The sequence below is a fragment of the Salmo salar genome, chromosome 06, assembly GCF_965601325.2.
Source record: "Salmo salar chromosome 06, fSalSal1, whole genome shotgun sequence".
Lineage (NCBI taxonomy): Eukaryota > Metazoa > Chordata > Actinopteri > Salmoniformes > Salmonidae > Salmo > Salmo salar.
This window is the reverse complement of record NC_138296.1, coordinates 78,422,093-78,444,760: the sequence shown is the minus strand read 5'-3', so window position 1 is coordinate 78,444,760 and position 22,668 is coordinate 78,422,093. Positions and strand designations below refer to the sequence as shown.

Genomic DNA, 22,668 nt, shown 5'->3' with positions numbered 1-22,668 from the left:
CTTGAGCAAGGCACTTAACCCTAATTTGCTCCAGGGGCGCCGTACTACTATGGCTGACCTGTCCAGTGTACGTGACAATACATATTTTTTTACATTATTCTTTTTTGTGAGATTAGCAGCGCTAACGTTTAGTTTTAATTAACAGTACAAAGCAACACAACAAATCCCAGCAGACCTTCAAACAGCCATGCATCTCTCTCCCTACCTCTCCCCAGTGCAGCTAATTATCTACACTGAGTTAATGTGTGCGTGTGTGTGTTTGTATGTGTGTATGTTTGCATGCGTTTGTGCGTACATTGGCGTATGTGTGTGTGTGTGTGTATGCGTGTGTGTTACTAATTGCTTGCTATTCCTTGCAGACAGTGTTATTTTACTGTGACAAACAGTACATTATAGAAACTACAGAGAATACAGAGGCTTTTCCCCTGTGACATCTGGCTGGGGGAAACAACTTCTGTCATCACACACAGACAGACACAGGCACACGCACACTCTCTCTCTGTTACTCTCTCTCTCTCTGTGTTTCACTCTCTCTCTCTGTGTTTCACTCTCTCTCTGTGTTTCTCTCTCTCTCTCTGTGTTTCTCTCTCTCTGTGTTTCTCTCTCTCTCTCTCTGTGTCACCCCCCCCCCCCCCCCCCGAGGCTAATCTGTATCAATAACTGAGACCAAAAAAATTGCTCTTATGATGGGAAATCATGTGAATGACTATAAACGATGAATCCAAACCAATTACATTCCTTAAATAGCAATTATGATCAGATCTGCTGGTGTATGGAACGTTACTGTGTGGATGAACAAGAGAGAGAGACAGAGAGAGGAGAGAGATGGAGAGAGAGAGGAGAGAGATGGAGAGAGAGATGAGAGAGAGAGAGAGGCAGAGAGAGAGAGAGATGGGTTGATAGTTGATAGAATATAGATAATGAATGGAGATGAACAGACCTGGAAGCAGGGATAGATAGGCAGAGGAAGAGAGTGATAGAGTGATAGAGAGAGGGAATAAGCGCTTCTTACCCGTCCAGAAGGGAGGTTGCAGTTCTCCAGAGCTGTCTCTACTCGTTTCCTGTCTGCTGAGAACATCCTGAAGATACTGACGAAACAACAGTTACATCATCACAATCACACAAACACACACACACACAACTCAGGAACATTAATAGAGCATCAAACAAAATATACAGCAGGGATCATCTACTAGATTCAGCCGCGGGCCGGAACATAATTACAAGTCATTTGTAGACTGTATTGATATATATAGTATTTGACTAAAACAATCATTTCAAACCTTTCTTAAATTGGATAAATCACATGTGCCTCTCTACTATATGTGAGAATACTTGGGAACAGATTCCCAAAATGTCAATTACTTGGAGCTGATTTCCTGGTGTTTTAACAGTCGTACATGTCCAACAATGAAATAAAAAAAATTGAAAGGTAAAAAAATATTCGGAAACTTGGGGGGCCAAATTAAACATGTCCCGCGGGCCGCCAGTTGGGAGACCCTGCTATACAACATCTCATGCACTACCAACCCATTCATACAGGCAGCTACCAACCCATTCATACAGGCAGCTACCAACCCATTCATACAGGCAGCTACCAACCCATTCATACAGGCAGCTACCAACCCATTCATACAGGCAGCTACCAACCCATTCATACAGGCAGCTACCAACCCATTCACACAGGCAGCTACCAACCCATTCATACAGGCAGATACCAACCCATTCACACAGGCAGCTACCAACCCATTCATACAGGCAGCTACCAACCCATTCACACAGGCAGCTACCAACCCATTCATACAGGCAGCTACCAACCCATTCACACATCACACACATACCAGAGAAGCATTAACACAACATCCTAGACAATGGAGAACCTTTTCATATAGCCTTACACACATTGGAGAAGCATTAACACAACATCATAGTTACCTTCACACACACCACAGAACTATCCATATAGCGTCTCACACACCACAGAACCATCCATATAACGTCTCACACACCACAGAACCATCCATATAGCGTCTCACACACCACAGAACCATCCATATAACGTCTCACACACCACAGAACCATCCATATAGCGTCTCACACACCACAGAACCATCCATATAACGTCTCACACACCACAGAACCATCCATATAGCGTCTCACACACCACAGAACCATCCATATAACGTCTCACACACCACAGAACCATCTATATAACGTCTCACACACCACAGAACCATCCATATAGCGTCTCACACACCACAGAACCATTCATATAACGTCTCACACACCACAGAACCATCCATATAGCGTCTCACCACACCACAGAACCATCCATATAGCGTCTCACACACCACAGAACCATCCATATAACGTCTCACACACCACAGAACCATCCATATAGCGTCTCACACACCACAGAACCATCCATATAACGTCTCACACACCACAGAACCATCTATATAACGCCACACACCACAGAACCATCCATATAACGTCTCACACACCATAGAACCATCTATATAGCGTCTCACACACCACAGAACCATCCATATAACGTCTCACACACCACAGAACCATCCATATAGCGTCTCACACACCACAGAACCATCTATATAACGCCACACCCCACAGAACCATCCATATAACGTCTCACACACCACAGAACCATCTATATAACGCCACACACCACAGAACCATCCATATAGCGTCTCACACACCACAGAACCATCTATATAGCGTCTCACACACCACAGAACCATCTATATAACGCCACACATCACAGAACCATCCATATAACGTCTCACACACCACAGAACCATCCATATAACGTCTCACACACCACAGAACCATCCATATAACGTCTCACACACCACAGAACCATCCATATAGCGTCTCACACACCACAGAACCATCCATATAACGTCTCACACACCACAGAACCATCTATATAACGTCTCACACACCACAGAACCATCTATATAGCGTCTCACACACCACAGAACCATCTATATAACGCCACACACCACAGAACCATCTATATAACGCCACACACCACAGAACCATCTATATAGCGTCTCACACACCACAGAACCATCCATATAGCGTCTCACACACCACAGAACCATCCATATAACGTCTCACACACCACAGAACCATCCATATAGCGTCTCACACACCACAGAACCATCTATATAATGCCACACACCACAGAACCATCTATATAACGTCTCACACACCACAGAACCATCTATATAACGCCACACACCACAGAACCATCTATATAACGCCACACACCACAGGACCATCCATATAACGTCTCACACACCACAGAACCATCTATATAACGCCACACACACCACAGAACCATCCATATAGCGTCTCACACACCACAGAACCATCCATATAGCGTCTCACACACCACAGAACCATCTATATAACGCCACACACACCACAGAACCAGCTATATAACGTCTCACACACCACAGAACCATCCATATAGCGTCTCACACACCACAGAACCATCCATATAACGTCTCACACACCACAGAACCATCTATATAACGCCACACACCACAGAACCATCCATATAACGTCTCACACACCACAGAACTATCTATTTAACGCCACACACCACAGAACCATCCATATAGCGTCTCACACACCACAGAACCATCTATATAACGTCTCACACACCACAGAACCATCTATATAACGCCACACACCACAGAACCATCCATATAGCGTCTCACACACCACAGAACCATCTATATAACGTCTCACACACCACAGAACCATCTATATAACGCCACACACCACAGAACCATCTATATAACGCCACACACCACAGAACCATCTATATAACGTCTCACACACCACAGAACCATCTATATAACGCCACACACCACAGAACCATCCATATAGCGTCTCACTCACCACAGAACCATCCATATAACGTCTCACACACCACAGAACCATCCATATAACGTCTCACACACCACAGAACCATCCATATAACGTCTCACACACCACAGAACCATCTATATAACGTCTCACACACCACAGAACCATCCATATAGCGTCTCACACACCACAGAACCATCCATATAACGTCTCACACACCACAGAACCATCTATATAACGCCACACACACCACAGAACCATCCATATAACGTCTCACACACCACAGAACCATCTATATAGCGTCTCACACACCACAGAACCATCCATATAGCGTCTCACACACCACAGAACCATCCATATAACGTCTCACACACCACAGAACCATCCATATAGCGTCTCACACACCACAGAACCATCTATATAACGCCACACACCACAGAACCATCCATATAGCGTCTCACACACCACAGAACCATCTATATAGCGTCTCACACACCACAGAACCATCCATATAGCGTCTCACACACCACAGAACCATCCATATAACGTCTCACACACCACAGAACCATCCATATAGCGTCTCACACACCACAGAACCATCAATAACCCAGCAGATAAAGGCATCCATTCATTATCTAATATACCCAGAGAAATATGTTAAGCCAATTTTTGTGTTCTACTTCCTAGTTATAATTCCTTCTTGCAGTAAATAGAGTAAAAAGTAGAGCCATTAAATGTTAATGTTTGACTTTCCTTCTCCATAATCTTTGTGTGGAGAGATGTGGCAGTGAAGATCAAGCTGACATAAGCCTGCACTGTGCTTAACCATGAAGCTAAAACCCTAAACGTATCAGCTGCAAGATGTCTCTCTGCTATTCTCCTCTCTCTCTCTCTCTCTGTTAATCTCTCTGTTACTTTCTCTCTGTTACGCGCTCTCTCTCTCTGTTACTCTCTCTCTGTTACTCTCTCTGTTACGCGCTCTCTGTTACTCTCTTTCTCTGTTACTCTCTCTATGTTACTCTCTCTCTGTTACTCTCTCTCTGTTACTCTCTCTCTGTTACTCTCTCTGTTACGCGCTCTCTCTCTCTGTTACTCTCTCTCTGTTACTCTCTCTGTTACGCGCTCTCTGTTACTCTCTCTGTTACGTGCTCTCTCTCTCTGTTACTCTCTCTCTGTTACTCTCTCTCTCTGTTATGTGTTCTCTCTCTGTTACTCTCTCTGTTACGTGCTTTCTCTCTCTGTTACTCTCTCTGTTACGTGCGCTCTCTCTCTGTTACTCTCTCTGTTACGTGCTTTCTCTCTCTGTTACTCTCTCTCTGTTACTCTCTCTGTTAAGCGCTCTCTGTTACTCTCTCTCTCTGTTACTCTCTCACTGTTACTCGCTCTCTGTTACTCTCTCTCTGTTACTCTCTCTGTTATGCGCTCTCTCTCTCTGTTACTCTCTCTGTTACACGCTCTCTGTTACGTGCTCTCTCTCTCTGTTACTCTCTCTCTGTTACTCTCTCTCTCTGTTATGTGTTCTCTCTCTGTTACTCTCTCTCTCTCTGTTAATCTCTCTGTTACGCGCTCTCTGTTACTCTCTCTCTCGCTCTCTGTTAATCTCTCTGTTACTTTCTCTCTGTTACTCTCTCTCTGTTAATCTCTCTGTTACGCACTCTCTGCGCGCTCTCTCCCCGTTACGCGCTCTCTGTTACTCTCTCTCTGTTACTCTCTCTCTCTGTTACTCTCTCTCTCTCTGTTACTCTCTCTCTGTTACTCTCTCTCTCTCTCTCTGTTATGCACTCTCTCTCTGTTATGCGCTCTCTCTCTGTTACTCTCTCTCTGTTACTCTCTCTCTCTCTGTTACTCTCTGTTACTCTCTGTTACTCTCTGTTACTCTCTCTCTGTTACTCTCTCTCTCTGTTACTCTCTCTCTGTTACTCTCTCTCTGTTACGCGCTCTCTCTGTTAATCTCTCTGTTACTTTATCTCTCTCTCTGTAAATCTCTCTGTTACTTTCTCTCTGTTATGCTCTCTCTCTCTCTGTTACTCTCTCTGTTACTCTCTCTCTCTCTCTGTTAATCTCTCTGTTACTTTGTCTCTGTTACGCTCTCTCTCTCTCTGTTAATCTCACTGTTACTTTCTCTCTCTGTTAATCTCACTGTTACTTTCTCTCTCTCTGTTAATCTCTTGTTACTTTCTCTTTGTTACGCGCTCTCTCTCTCTGTTAATCTCTTGTTACTTTCTCTTTGTTACGCGCTCTCTCTCTCTGTTAATCTCTCTGTTACTTTCTCTCTGTTACTCTCTCTCTGTTACTCTCTCTCTCTGTCTGTTAATCTCTCTCTGTTACTCTCTCTCTCTGTTACGCGCTCTCTCTCTCTGTAAATCTCTCTCTGTTACTCTCTCTCTCCCTGTTACGCGCTCTCTCTCTCTGTTACTCTCTCTCTGTTACTCTCTCTCTCTCTCTCTCTCTCTGTAAATCTCTCTCTGTTACTCTCTCTCTCTGTTAATCTCTCTCTGTTACTCTCTCTCTCTCCCTGTTATGCGCTCTCTCTCTCGTTACGCGCTCTCTCTCTCTGTTACTCTCTCTCTCTCTCTCTGTAAATCTCTCTCTGTTACTCTCTCTCTCTGTTAATCTCTCTCTGTTACTCTCTCTCTCCCTGTTACGCGCTCTCTCTCTCTGTTACTCTCTCTCTGTTACTCTCTCTCTCTCTGTAAATCTCTCTCTGTTACTCTCTCTCTCTCTCTGTTAATCTCTCTCTGTTACTCTCTCTCTCTCCCTGTTATGCGCTCTCTCTCTGTTACGCGCTCTCTCTCTCTGTTACTCTCTCTCTCTCTCTCTCTGTTACTCTCTCTGTTACTCTCTCTCTGTTACTCTCTCTCTGTTACTCTCTCTCTGTTACTCTCTCTCTCTCTCTCTCTCTGTTACTCTCTCTCTCTGTTATGAGCTCTCTCTCTCTGTTACTCAATTAAATTAAATTCAATTAACTTCGCTTTATTGGCATGACGTAACAATATACATCTTGCCAAAGCTTATTTTGGATATTTACAATATAAAAATAAATAAAAAATGAGAATCAAAAATTGTCAACGGGACAACAGTAACAACAATAACCAAGGGTCTAAATAACCATACATTCAACAATAACAATAGCCATATAGTAGAGTACATGTGCAGGTTGATTGGTCTGTCAGACACTGTCCCTTAACTTATGGCAGGCAGCAATGTAGTGCGCTGCCAACCCACTCTCTCTCTCTGTTAATCTCTCTCTGTTACTCTCTCTCTCTCTCTCTCCCTGTTACGCGCTCTCTCTCTCTGTTACTCTCTCTCTGTTACTCTCTCTCTCTCTCTCTGTAAATCTCTCTCTGTTACTCTCTCTCTCTCTCTCTGTTAATCTCTCTCTGTTACTCTCTCTCTCCCTGTTATGCACTCTCTCTCTCTGTTACGCGCTCTCTCTCTCTGTTACTCTCTCTCTGTTACTCTCTGTTACGCGCTCTCTGTTACTCTCTCTCTGTTACTCTCTCTGTTACGCGCTCTCTGTTACTCTCTCTCTCTGTTACTCTCTCTATGTTACTCTCTCTCTGTTACTCTCTCTCTGTTACTCTCTCTGTTACGCGCTCTCTCTCTCTGTTACTCTCTCTCTGTTACTCTCTCTGTTACGCGCTCTCTGTTACTCTCTCTGTTACGTGCTCTCTCTCTCTGTTACTCTCTCTCTGTTACTCTCTCTCTCTGTTATGTGTTCTCTCTCTGTTACTCTCTCTGTTACGCGCGCTCTCTCTCTGTTACTCTCTCTCTGTTACCATCTCTGTTACGTGCTTTCTCTCTCTGTTACTCTCTCTCTGTTACTCTCTCTGTTAAGCGCTCTCTGTTACTCTCTCTCTCTGTTACTCTCTCTCTGTTAATCTCTCTGTTACTTTCTCTCTGTTACTCTCTCTCTGTTACTCTCTCTCTCTCTCTGTTAATCTCTCTCTGTTACTCTCTCTCTCTGTTACGCGCTCTCTCTCTCTGTAAATCTCTCTCTGTTACTCTCTCTCTCCCTGTTACGCGCTCTCTCTCTCTGTTACTCTCTCTCTGTTACTCTCTCTCTCTCTCTCTGTAAATCTCTCTCTGTTACTCTCTCTCTCTCTGTTAATCTCTCTCTGTTACTCTCTCTCTCTCCCTGTTATGCGCTCTCTCTCTGTTACGCGCTCTCTCTCTCTGTTACTCTCTCTCTGTTACTCTCTCTCTCTCTCTCTGTAAATCTCTCTCTGTTACTCTCTCTCTCTGTTAATCTCTCTCTGTTACTCTCTCTCTCCCTGTTACGCGCTCTCTCTCTCTGTTACTCTCTCTCTGTTACTCTCTCTCTCTCTCTCTCTCTGTAAATCTCTCTCTGTTACTCTCTCTCTCTCTCTGTTACTCTCTCTGTTACTCTCTCTCTGTTACTCTCTCTCTGTTACTCTCTCTCTCTCTCTCTCTCTCTCTCTCTCTCTCTGTTACTCTCTCTCTCTGTTACGAGCTCTCTCTCTCTGTTACTCAATTCAATTCAATTCAATTAAATTCGCTTTATTGGCATGACGTAACAATATACATATTGCCAAAGCTTATTTTGGATATTTACAATATAAAAATAAATAAAAAATGAGAATCAAAAATTGTCAACGGGACAACAGTAACAACAATAACCAAGGGTCTAAATAACCATACATTCAACAATAACAATAGCCATATAGTAGAGTACATGTGCAGGTTGATTGGTCTGTCAGACACTGTCCCTTAACTTATGGCAGGCAGCAATGTAGTGCGCTGCCAACCCACAACTCTCTGTGTCCTCCCCCAACAGGACAGGTAGCCTACTCCTCATCAGAGAGGTCTTTGAAACCTTGAATAAGGGTTTCAAATTTGGGGAAATGACACTCTCTAATTGTTTTATATTTTTTTACATTTTGTCAGGAAATGCAGCTCCGTCTCAGGTTCTGCTGTTGTGCAGTGGCTGCACAGCCTTTCCTCTACAGGGAGCCAGGTTTTCCTGTGTCTACCCTTCTCAATGGCAAGGCTGTGCTCACTGAGCCTGTACTTTGTCAAGGTTTTTCTAAGGTTTTGATCAGTAACCATGGTCAAATATTTAGCCATAGTGTACTGTCGATTTAGGGCCAGATGGCACTGCATTTTGCTTTGTGTTTGTGCTTGTGTTTCCCAATAAGCAATGTAGTTTGGTTTTGACTGTGTTGTAATTTGGTTTATTCTGATTGATTGGATGTTCTGGTCCTGAGGCTTCAGTGTGTTAGTAGAACAGGTTTGTGAACTCAGTCCCAGGACCAGCTGGATGAGGGGACTCTTTTCATTGCTCAGCTCTTGGCATTGCAGGGCTTGGTAATGATATGAGAGGGGATCACTGTATTTTAGATGTTTCCAGAACTTAATTGCTCTTTTTTGAGTTTTTATTATTAGTGGATATTGGCCTAATTCTGCCCTGCATGCATTGTTTGTAGTTTTCCTCTGGACACGTAGGAGAATCTTACAGAACTCTGCATGCAGGGTTTCAATGGGGTGTTTGTCCCATTTGATGAAATCTTGTTTTGCAAGTGGACCCCACACCTCGCTGCCATAAAGTGCAATTGGTTCAATGACATATTCAATTAGTTTTAGCCAAATTTTAATAGGTATTTCAATTTGAATTTGCTTTTTAATGGCGTAGAATTCCCTGCGTGCTTTCTCTCTCAGTTCATTCACTGCCTCATTAAGGTGTCCAGTTGAGCTTATTTTTAAACCTAAGTAATTGTAGTGTGTACAGTACTCTATATATTTTGTACCAATTGAGAACTTTGGTCTAATTCCCTGAGATCTGGATCTCTACTCTCTCTCTCTCTGTTAATCTCTCTGTTACTCTCTCTCTGTTACTCTCTCTCTCTCTCAGTTTCTCTCTCTCTCTGTTACTCTCTCTGTTACTCTCTCTCTGTTGCTCTCTCTTTCTCTCTGTTACGCGCTCTCTCTCTCTGTTACTCTCTCTCTGTTACTCTCTCTCTCTCTCTCTCTCTGTTATGCGCTCTCTCTCTGTTACTCTCTCTCTCTGTTACTCTCTCTCTGTTACGCTCTCACTCTCTCTCTCTGTTACTCTCTCTCTCTCTGTTACTTTCTCTCTGTGTTACTCTCTCTCTCTGTTACTCTCTCACTCTCTCTCTCTCTCTTTCACTCTCTCTCTCTGTTACTCTCTCTCTCTGTTACTCAATTCAATTCAATTCAATTCGCTTTATTGGCATGACGTAACAATGTACATATTGCCAAAGCTTATTTTGGATATTTACAATATAAAAATAAATACAAATGAGAATCAAAATTGTCAACGGGACAACAGTAACAGTACTCTCTCTCGCTCTCTGTTACTCTCTCTATCTCTCTGTTACTCTCTCTCGCTCTCTGTTACTCTCTCTGTTACTCTCTCTCTCTCTCTCTCTCTGTTTCTCTCTCTCTCTCTCTGTTACTCTCTCTCTCTCTCTCTGTTACTCTCTCTCGCTCTCTGTTACTCTCTCTCGCTCTCTGTTACTCTCTCTCTCTCTGTTACTCTCTCTCTCTCTCTGTTACTCTCTCTGTTACTCTCTCTCTCTCTCTGTTACTCTCTCTCTCTGTTACTCGCTCTCTCTCTCTGTCTCTCTGTTACTCGCTCTCTCTCTCTCTCTGTTACTCTCTCACTCTCTCTGCTTCTCTCTCTCTACCCCTGTCTCTCTTTCTCTACAGTACCTCTCTCTACCCCCCCCTCTCCATCTCTCTGTTGACACTCAGTGTTTGCCATTATAGTTCTGAGTGAGGTTATCACAGGGGCTTTCCACTGCTTTCCACTGCACTACCAGTCTGGGGTGATGTTGCTCAGAGTTCCCTGCTGTCTACTGTCTCCACTCAGACTAAGCAGATAGACAGAGAGGAGGACTAGAGATGGACGGAGAGATAGAAGAGGGAAAGGAGAGAGATGGAGGGAGCACTGCACCCATGTCCACTAAAACACAGTAAGGACAGACAGACACAGACAGATGCACCCTCCAAAGGAGTAGAGAGGGATAGAGGAGATGATACTGTAAGTAGCCAGAGAGACAGAAAGTGGAGAGCGGGGTCAAGGGACCAAGATATAGAGGAAGAGAGGGTTAGAGGAGAAATGAGAAAGAGAGAAGGAGGGTTGATCTGTCTCTTCATATCTTCAGAGAGAGAGAGCGAGAGAAGGATTTGAAATGTCTTTATTATTTTGGAACTTGAGTGTAATATTTACTGAGTGTGATATTTACTGCCAGTAAAGCCTCTTGAATTGAATTGAGAGAGAGAGAGAAAGAGAGAAAAAGCAAAAGAGAGAGAGAGACTTACTTCTTGACAGGGATGCATCCCTCAGAGTTGAGCTGTAGCTTCAGTCGTGTGTATCTGTAGGATAGAGGACATGACAGATTAGATATGGGCCTTTCTAGAAATAATGGGGCCAATGTGTGGCATTGGGATCAACATTTCAAAATAGTTTGAAACAAAAATAAAGACAATTTTTATCCAGTTCCACATGTGAATTTAGAGTAATTGATCCAAATTAACATTTAACATTTAAGTCATTTAGCAGACGCTCTTATCCAGAGCGACTTACAAATTGGTGCATTCACCTTATGATATCCAGTGGAACAACCACTTTACAATAGTACATCTAAATCTTTTAGGGGAGAGGGGGTTAGAAGGATTACTTTGTCCTATCCCAGGTATTCCTTAAAGAGGTGGGGTTTCAGGTGTCTCCGAAAGGTGGTGATTGACTCCGCTGTCCTGTCCTCCTATACAACAAGGTAGGTCTAGGACTATACATCCTTTAAGCAGGGTTCATACAGACATCGACAATTCAAATTCAAGGACTTTTAGGGACTTTTTCAGGCACTTAATTACAATTTATAAGGACCTCAAAGTTATGCAATTGTATAATGTATATAATTGTACATATAGGGCCTAATATACAACCAAGCCCCCCAAAAAAGCATGCAAAGTGTCCAAAAAGTAGGCCATTACCATTTTAAGTATAATGTATTTTTTTAGGCTTTACCAATCCATTGATATTCAAATTATAAGTACATTATAAAATCTGTGAGAATAATGTGGACTTGCCTGACAAAATAAATGTGATGCATGCCTAGCTTTTCAAGTTGGGAAATTCAAGCCCCTTGTATTGTTTCAAATTGCAGGTGTAACATGGAAACCAACATGTTATTTCATTACCAGATGACACTGTGAAGAAGACCACTAGGTTATGTCATTTTGGGGGGATTTGTCTGCCCATGAAAACCGTTTCAGCCCTTAACATACTGTAAGGAGACACAATGTTACATAGTTACACTGCATTTCTGAGATCTTTATACCAAAAACTGTTCCACATCTAGATCCAGGATTCTTACAGGATTCAAGTTCAATGTCTAGTTTAACCTATTAACACGTAATATATGTTATAACAACAATTTACACTGCCATAATTGCAAGGACAGAAAAGTTATGTTTTATGTCAGACAATATAATTGGACAAATCCATCAATACACCAACCATGAGAAAACATAGGTTTTAAATCAACTGGTGAATTTGATTGAATATTGCTGTGATCCCCCTTATTTCTTATTGTAATGACATGAAGAATACAGGCAGATTATTGTCAACGATTTATCAACAGCTGTAACAAGCTGTCCATTATAGGTAATCCTCCTGGTACCCTGGTTTATAGAAATATCCATGTACACTACGTCATAGAGAGAGTGTGTGTGTGTGTGTGTGTGTGTGTGTGTGTGTGTGTGTGTGTGTGTGTGTGTGTGTGTGTGTGTGTGTGTGTGTGTGTGTGTGTGTGTGTGTGTGTGTGTGTGTGTGTGTGTGTGTGTGTATGTGTGGAACACAATGAGTGTTTGTATAGGTCCGTGTGTTTACATTTTACTGAGCTGCACTCCACTAGTCAGAGGATGTGTTGGCAGGGTAGCCAGTCACAGATCTCTGTGTGCCATATATAGCCTGGAGACTCACACACATACACACGCTTGCACTTGCGCGCGCTATCTCTCTCTCTCTCTCTCTCTCTCTCGCTCTCTCTCTCTCCCTCTCTCTCCCTCTCTCTCGCTCTCTCTCCCTCGCCCTCTCTCTCTCTCTCTACACTAGGCAGGGTGTAACAGAAGCGGGCATTATGTCCTGGCCCCTAAGTGGCCCTCACTAATAATTAATGGTCATCATAGCGCCCACCTCTCTCTCAGTGGCTCCAGTGACAGAGGAGGTCCAAAGTCAGGCCACTAATGGTTAACGTGGCCTAACAACTACCTCTTTATCTTTTACAAATGGCCTTCTCGCTACACTTTTAGAGACGGAGGAAAATGAAAAGCACACCAGAATTTGCAAGGTGTACGCTGTGTGTAGCCCTAACCCTGTTTAAAATGAAGACCCATGTGCCCAAATCCATTGTACTGAAACACTGGAACATCGTGAATAATGATGCAAATCTACGAGAGTTCACAATATTGCCCCCTCGCATTTGTTTTCGCCGTGTGCACAACCTAGACGATTCCGTTATGCACATCACGCAGCCACGCAGGAAGTGTGACACTTGCCTCCCAGGCCTGCCCAATGGCAATAACAAGTGTGGCCACTGTGTACAGTACATTGTGACAATACGTCCAATACTAAAGTGTTTTACCACCCGAGAACAGGTCAAGAATACAAAATCCAAAGCTTCATTAATTGTAGCACCACAGATGTCATATACATTCTGAAATGTATCTGCTGGGCTGCTTCTATTGTTGAAACTAAATGAGCGTTGAAACACTGCAGAACATCAGGCTGCCATTAGTAATAACACATGGACTATGCTATTCCTCCCTGCTCTTTGTAGCCATAGAACATGAGGAGGTGCTATCGTACATCAACTAAAACAAAGAGAGGCATTATGGCAGTACTTCTTAGACCCTGTGGATCCTAAGGGGCTAAACGATGATTTCCCCTCGTGTCTATAATGTTGTTGCCTTGATTTTTTGGGTCTCTGTGTCTCCGGATTCACAGACACCCAAATATTACCCATGTACAGTATATTTTAACATGGCCTATTGAGTCACCCATGTACAGTATATTTTGACATGGCCTACTGATTCAGCCTTGTACAGTATATTTTGACATGGCCTACTGATTCAGCCTTGTACAGTATATTTTGACATGGCCTGTTGATTCACCCATGTACAGTATATTTTGACATGGCCTATTGATTCACCCATGTACAGTATATTTTGACATGGCCTATTGATTCACCCATGTACAGTATATTTGACATGGCCTATTGATTCACCCTTGTACAGTATATTTTGACATGGCCTATTGATTCACCCATGTACAGTATATTTTGGCATGGCCTATTGATTCACCCTTGTACAGTATATTTTGACATGGCCTATTGATTCACCCATGTACAGTATATTTTGACATGGCAGTATATTTCGACATGGCCTATTGATTAACCCATGTACAGTATATTTTGACATGGCCTATTGATTCACCCATGAACAGTTTATTTTGACATGGCCTATTGATTCACCCTTGTACAGTATATTTTGACATGGCCTATTGATTCACCCATGTACAGTATATTTTGACATGGCCTATTGATTCACCCATGTACAGTATATTTTGACATGGCCTATTGATTCACCCTTGTACAGTATATTTTGACATGGCCTATTGATTCACCCATGTACAGTATATTTTGGCATGGCCTATTGATTCACCCATGTACAGTATATTTTGACATGGCCTATTGATTCACCCATGTACAGTATATTTTGACATGGCCTATTGATTCACCCTTGTACAGTATATTTTGACATGGCCTATTGATTCACCCATGTACAGTATATTTTGACATGGCCTATTAATTCACCCTTGTACAGTATATTTTGACATGGCCTATTGATTCACCCATGAACAGTTTATTTTGACATGGCCTTGTAACACTCTTCTTCGTCTGAAGATATAGAGAAGTCATCGTCGGAGAAAGTGGACCAATACGCAGCGGGGTTATGTGCACTCATCTTCTTTTTATTATGGATAAGAAGGAGAACCAAAATAAACACGTACACAAAGAAACCACAACGACTATTCACAGGCTGGTAAGGCACAAGGCTATACACAGAACAATCTCCCACAAAGCACTCAACAAACACATACCTATATATAGGACTCTCAATCAGAGGCAACTAGAAAACACCTGCCTCCAATTGAGAGTCCAACCCCAATTAACAAAACATAGAAATACAAAAGACTAGACAGAACATAGAAATACACTAACATATAACAGTGCCCAAAAACCCCCGGAATACATAAATCAAATACCCTACTAAACAAACCACCACCCCGAACCACATAAAACAAATACCCTCTGCCACGTCCTGACCAAACTACAATAACAAATAACCCCATTTACTGGTCAGGACGGGACAGACCTATTGATTCACCCATGTACAGTATATTTTGACATGGCCTTGTTGATTCACCCTTGTACAGTATATTTTGACATGGCCTATTGATTCACCCATGTACAGTATATTTTGACATGGCCTATTGATTCACCCGTGTACAGTATATTTTGACATGGCCTATTGATTCACCCATGTACAGTATATTTTGACATGGCCTATTGATTCACCCATGTACAGTTTATTTTGACATGGCCTATTGATTCACCCTTGTACAGTATATTTTGACATGGCCTATTGATTCACCCATGTACAGTATATTTTGACATGGCCTATTGATTCACCCATGTACAGTATATTTTGACATGGCCTATTGATTCACCCTTGTACAGTATATTTTGACATGGCCTATTGATTCACCCATGTACAGTATATTTTGACATGGCCTATTGATTCACCCTTGTACAGTATATTTTGACATGGCCTATTGATTCACCCATGTACAGTATATTTTGACATGGCCTATTAATTCATCCTTGTACAGTATATTTTGACATGGCCTTTTGATTCACCCATGAACAGTTTATTTTGACATGGCCTTGTAACACTCTTCTTCGTCTGAAGATATAGAGAAGTCATCGTCGGAGAAAGTGGACCAATACGCAGCGGGGTTGTGTGCACTCATCTTCTTTTTATTATGGATAAGAAGGAGAACCAAAATAAACACGTACACAAAGAAACCACAACGACTATTCACAGGCTGGTAAGGCACAAGGCTATATTTTGACATGGCCTATTGATTCACCCATGTACAGTATATTTTGACATGGCCTATTGATTCACCCATGTACAGTATATTTTGACATGGCCTATTGATTCACCCATGAACAGTTTATTTGACATGGCCTATTGATTAACGAGACACACCAATGGTCAGGTCACTCTGAGGAAGACGTCAGTCACCAGTCCGCATTCTGTACAATGGAGCTAAAAGAAATCTCCAACTCCTTTCTACCTTGAATTAGTCCTTTTGGAAGTTTTTCTTGGTAAGCCCTTCTCCTGATTAAAAATAATCAAGGTCTTGATGAGAATTAGCTAAATTAGGTGTGTTGGTACAGGGCTGGAACTAAAGCCTGCACATCCTGTGTGTCCCTATGACAAGGACTGAAGAATGGTGGTCTAGCCTGTGCCAGCCTGAGATGTTTACTTTCCAGATAAGGCAAAGCTATTTTCACTGCAGGAGTAAACTGCTAACGTCAGAGTTTACCGGAAAGGCCAGTGGCCGTTTACCAGGACCGGTTCCTACTGAGGAGAGGAGCCTGGTCCAATAAAAATAACCAATGTTTCATCAAACAAACTGTCTTTCTTCAAAAAGTGGACTAGCTGGGTTTATTTAGTGTGTGTGTGTGTGTGTGTGCCTGTGTGTGCGTATGCGTGCATGCGTGTGCGTTTGTGTGTGTAAGGGTACTTAGTTTATTTTGGGTCTTTCTGAGTGGTTGGAGCTTTTCAGCTCTATGGACAAACATTCACTAGATGGTCAGGATGGCACAACACAACAGGACCGGACAGAACAGGACAGGACAGAACACAGCAGAGAAAACATTCATCATACAGATTTCCATCTGGACTAAGCTAGAATGAATAGCTGAAATAGTTGAATGTGTTTGTGTGACATAATAAGATCTCTTTATTCCATATCAATATGGATATCATTATTTTGTATGTCATGGTTGCCAGTTCTGATTGGTTTCTAAAAACAAGGCTATTACAGGGGAAGAAGGAAACAGAGAGAGAGAGAGAGAGAGCGAGAGAGAGAGAGAGAGAGAGAAAGAGTGTGAGAGAGAGAGAGAGAGAGAGAGAAAGAGTGTGAGAGAGAGAAAGGGAAATAGACACAGAGGGGAAATAGACACAGAGAGAGGGGCGATAGAGACAGAGAGTGAGTGAGAGAGAGAGTGTGTGTGAGAGAGAAAGGGAAATAGACACAGAGAAAGGGGGGATAGAGACAGTGAGTGAGTGAGTGAGTGAGTGAGTGAGTGAGTGAGTGAGTGAGTGAGTGAGTGAGTGAGTGAGTGAGTGAGTGAGTGAGTGAGTGAGTGAGTGAGTGAGTGACAGACAGACAGACAGACAGACAGACAGACAGACAGACAGACAGACAGACAGACAGACAGACAGACAGACAGACAGACAGACACACAGACACACAGACACACAGACAGACACACAGAGAGAGAGAGAGACACAGAGAGAGAGAGAAAGAGGTCTTTTTGTCTTTATTTACTGAAACATTCTCATTTCATTGAAAACTCCCCCCCCCCCCTTAAAAATAAAACCCAAAATATATCCTGTACTGCATACATGTACCATACTCACCTTTCAATCTACCACATGATACAAACCAACATCACAATACCAAAAACAATTCCCACTCCTACAACCATATATCCAAAACATCTTCCCCAACTATACAGATAGCCCCCCAACACACCATCTCTCCTGAAACATCTTCCCCAGCTATACAGACAGCCCCCCCCCCAACACACCATCTCTCCTGAAACATCTCCACACTTTTTATCATTCCATATAACTCAAACTCAACCCTTAGGTGCGCAGAGACCATCCATCCCATTAAACATTAGTAAAGGGTCTGTTATCCCCCCACCTTTGACCCTGTTCCTCCTTGTTAGCCAAATAGATAACTTTGCCTGAGCAAACAGAAAATTCTGCAAAACACATTTGGCCTTCTCCTTACTCGAATACCTGTATCCCATTATAAACACCCCAACAGTAAAACCCACCCCCAACCTCTCACACAGACATTCCAACAGAGACATTAGTGACATTAACCTGGCGCACACAGAAAACACATGAATCACAGTTTCTTTCATTACACAGAAAGAACAACCCTGCCCGATTCCCGGTTCAACCCGTGCCAACCAGCTGTTAGTGGCCAGGGCTCCATGAAGAACCCTCCACTGGAGGTCCCCTGACCTGTTTGGTACTGGGGGTTTGTAGAGCCCCCTCCATCTAAAACCCACCATACTCTCTGCCCTACATACCCCCTGCCACTGATGTGCCCTCACTCCTGTTAGGCTCCTAATGTTCCTCACCTTAACACAGAGGTTGTAGAGGGCTTTACATCCCACCCCTTCAAACTCCCCCAGGCTCGGAGTGTTAAAATCTAACAAGTCCTCCAGACCCCCTTGCCAGTCTCCAGTCTCTGCCGTCACCTACAGTGGCGGAAACATTGGTGGCCCCTCTCCCTTTGGCTGTTCAAACATCCCCCTTACCGGCTCAGACAGTGCCTCCTGGACCTCCTCCAGGAATCTCTCCAGCAGCCTAAGAGACGTTATTCCTGTTTGCTGTGCCAAGACTTCCGGGCTTTTCCACCCCTCCTCTCCCAGCAGTCTCAGGTCACCCAGTCTTTGTACACCCCCTGCCATCAGTTGCCTCTGCAGGGTGGCCGACTGGACCGATCTCAAAAGAATGGCTGGGTTGTGGAAGATAGGCTCCTCCCACACCCACAGCCCAGGCTCCACACCCCCTTCTCGTGTGGGCCTGAGCAGCTGCCAGGCCTTCAGCATTGCAGAGTAAAAATCTGAGAGACCTGCTGTACTCAGCCTCTCCAGCTTCATGAGGAACAGCTGCCGGTCCAACCCTAATCTGCCAGCTCTCCTCAGCAGCGCGCATGCTGGTTCCCTCCAGCCAACATCAGTATGGTACAGCAGTCTCTACACCGCCTTTAGCCGGAAGGCAGCCATCCTGTTCTCCAGTTCCACCAGGCCCTGTCCTCCTTCGTGAACGGTCATGTACAACACTGCCGCCCTCAGCCAATGATGGCCCGACCAGAAGAAGTCCACCAGCTTGCGTTGCAGGTCTGCGAGCAGACCGGCGGGGGGGTTGAGGACAGCCAGTTTATGCCACAGGGAAGATGCCACCAGGTTATTAATTATCAGCACCCTCCCTCTATATGACACTTGGGACAGGAGCCACCTCCACCTGGCCAGTCTTGACACCACTGCCTGTGACAGCCCCTCCCAGTTCTTCCTGACCCACTTCTCCGAGCCCAGGTACACCCCCAACATTTTAAGCCCTTCACAACCCCACTGCAAACCCCCTGGAAGCAGAGGGGCCCTATCCCCCCATGCCCCACATAACAGAGCTTTGCTCTTGCCCCAGTTTACCTTTGCAGAAGAAGCTCCCTCGTACACCTTCAGACTGGTCTCTAGTACCTGCATATCTTGACCATCCCTGACCATCACAGAAACATAATCTGCATATGCTGACACTGCTATTCCTGTCACCATTTCCATGCCTGTCCAGCACACTCCCTGCAGTCTCCTGCGAGTAGTCATAAAAAAGGCTCAATGGCTAGTGTATATAACTGCCGCGATAGAGGGCATCCTTGTCTAATGCCCCGTCTCACCCAGACTGGCCTACTGAGCGCCCCTTCCACCTTAACCATACATGACGCCCCAGCATACAACAGCTTCTCACATGTCAAAAAACTTTTCCCACACCGAAACACAGACATCACATTAAACAGATACTCATGGTCCACTCTATCAAAAGCCTTCTCTTGATCTAAAGAGACCAGTCCAAAGTTCACATTAGAACCTCTCGACAAGTCCAACATGTCCCTAATTAAGAACAAGTTGTCTGTGATTGAGCGTCCCGGTACACAATATGTTTGGTCCTTATGTACTATCGAGTCCAAATGGGACTTCAGTCTGTTAGAGAGGACCTTGGCAAATATCTTGTAGTCCGCACAGAGTAATGCCACAGGCCTCCAGTTCTTAAGTTCACACAAGTCCCCTTTTTTGGGTAGGAGAGTCAGAGCCGCCCGACGGCAGCTCATCGGCAACTCTCCTACCCCGACGCATTCACGCAACACGCAAAAGAAGTCCTGTCCAATTATTCCCCAGAATTTTTTATAAAACTCCACTGGAAGTCCATCCACCCCCGGTGCACGACCAGGGGACATCTGGGTTACGGCCTCTGCCAGTTCATGGGACAACAGAGGAATGTCCATTTCATCCCTCTGTGCCAGAGAGAGCTTAGGGAGTCCTGCAAACAAAACCTGGGCATAGAAAGGATCACACACTTCTGCCCTATACAATTCAGTATAAAACTCCACAGTCCGCATCTCACCCACCACAGAGGTCACCCGCCCATCAGACAGCCATAGACAATGCATACCCTTGGCTTCACTGCTCTGTCTTTCCAAACCAAAGAAGAAGGAGCTGGGAGCTTCCATCTCCTTGAGCATGGAGAACCTAGCTCTTACAAGTGCTCCCTTTGCTTTAACCTGGAAAAAACTGCCCAGGTCCCTACGTAATTCAGCTAAATTAGCCTGGAGGCCCACATTGCCTTGCCCCACCATCTCTACCTCCATCTCACTAATACAACACTCTAGTTCCCCCAATACTCTCCTAGCCTCTGAGGATGAGAGAGCTTTGTACTGTTGACAGAAAAGCCAAATTTGGACTTTCCCCACATCCCACCATTGGCTCAGAGACTCATACTCCTCTCTTCGCTGCCCCCACCTTTCTCAAATGGTCTGGAAACCTGAGCAAAAGGTGGCATCTTGTAAGAGCTTTACATTGAACTTCCAATAGGATGCCTGCCGGGGCCCTGGTGAAATAGACAGCCGAGCCATGGTTATGTGATGATCCGAAAACCCCACTGGGAGAATGGTAGCGCCCAACAGCCTATTGCTCCGATTCCTAGACATGTAAAACCGATCAAGTCGGGCTGCATTCACCCTAGCCCCAAAAACCTTCACCCATGTATACTGTCTTGTGTTTGGATGTTTAGTTCTCCAAACATCCACTAGGTCGAACTGATTAATGATGTCCCTTAACACTCCTACTGACACTGAATGAGGCTCTTCCCCATTTCTGTCTTTTGTAAAATCCATTGTACAGTTCCAGTCCCCTCCGACCACCAGAGTCTCCTCCGGCGCTACCTGTGAGAGTTCCTGTCTAAGACACCCAAATAGAAGTCCCCTCTCACTCCCTGTGTTAGGCGCATACACATTTATAAAGACAAAAACCATGTTGTTGATTTCTGCTTTAACAACAAGGAGCCTACCCCTACACACCTCCTTTGAGGAGCAAATTTTTACAGACAGACCCGGTGCAAAAAGGACTGCCACCCCTGCACTAAGATTTGTCACATGGCTCAACACACTTGCCCCTTTCCACCAGAGTCCCCAATCAACTTCATTCAACACATCACTATGTGTCTCCTGCAGAAACAACACCTGTACTTTTTTTGTTTTACATATTCACCCAACACACTCATCTTTCCCGCATCTCTGGCGCCATTTATATTGAGCGAGCCTACCCGAAGAGTCTCCATATGAAGTGGGAGAAAAGCCAGCAGAGAAAAAGACCAATAGCAAAGCTCAAAAAGCCCCAGTGTCAGAAAGAAAATATACATCTAAACAGTGTCTGAAGGTAAACCTTTTCACACTGTTGTGACCCACTTCCTCAACCTAAACCGTTTCCTGGGTGAGAGGACACCATGCCCCTCATTTTTCATAGCATGTTGTACTGATCGTATAAACTTTCTTGGATCAGAGAAAAAAGCCTCAAGATTAACTTTTTTCCCTTGGTCTCATTCAGGAACCTTGTCAGTTCTCTCAACATGTACTTAGACCCTTCTGCTTGACTGGCTGTCAGCTCCGGGCCCATTGAAGAGGAGTCTGAAAAAAATAACTCCTCATCCTCTTCCTCAGACTCACTTTCCTCCTCATCTCTATCTCCCACCCTGACCACCTGCTCTTCCTCTCTGGTCAGGGCATCCCCACAGCAACAGGCAAAGTTTCCATGGTGCCTTTGACCACACCCTTTTTCCTTTTCCACTTGACACCCTCCTCCTCCCCCCAGTCTCTTACACTTCCTCACTATACTCTCCTCATCCACTAGCATAACCTGACTAGACCCAGCCTCATCTACACCACCCTCCATAGCATGACTAGGCCCAGCATCATTTACACCACCCTCCATCACCCTCCATAGCATAACTAGGCCCAGCCTCAGCTACCCCACCATCTCTAGCCTGACTAGACCCAGACGCCGCTACCCCACCATCTCTAGCCTGACGAGACCCAGCCTCATCTACACCTCCATCTCTAACCTGACTAGACCTAGCATACTCCACACCACCCTCCATTGCATGACTAGGCCCAGCATCATTTACACCACCCTCCATAGCATAACTAGGCCCAGCCTCAGCTACCCCACCATCTCTAGCCTGACTAGGCCCAGCCTCAGCTACCCCACCATCTCTAGCCTGACTAGACCCAGCCTCAGCTACCCCACCATCTCTAGCCTGACTAGACCCAGCCTCCACTACCCCAACATCTCTAGC

General features: G+C 44.3%; 1 protein-coding gene across 3 annotated transcripts in view; it reads right to left on the bottom strand.

Annotated features, from left to right (window-relative positions):
* The window catches only part of LOC106608062 (1-phosphatidylinositol 4,5-bisphosphate phosphodiesterase beta-1), a 275,600-nt gene that overhangs the window by 83,964 nt on the left and 168,968 nt on the right, over positions 1 to 22,668 (bottom strand). For all 3 annotated transcript variants that reach the window (XM_045720989.2, XM_045720987.2, XM_045720988.2), the window contains exons 6-7: positions 11,206 to 11,259; positions 1,013 to 1,088 (exon numbers count right to left, since the gene is read on the bottom strand). In XM_045720989.2, the coding sequence (XP_045576945.2) occupies positions 1,013 to 1,088; positions 11,206 to 11,259 (130 nt within the window). The remainder of the gene's footprint in view (positions 1 to 1,012; positions 1,089 to 11,205; positions 11,260 to 22,668) is intronic.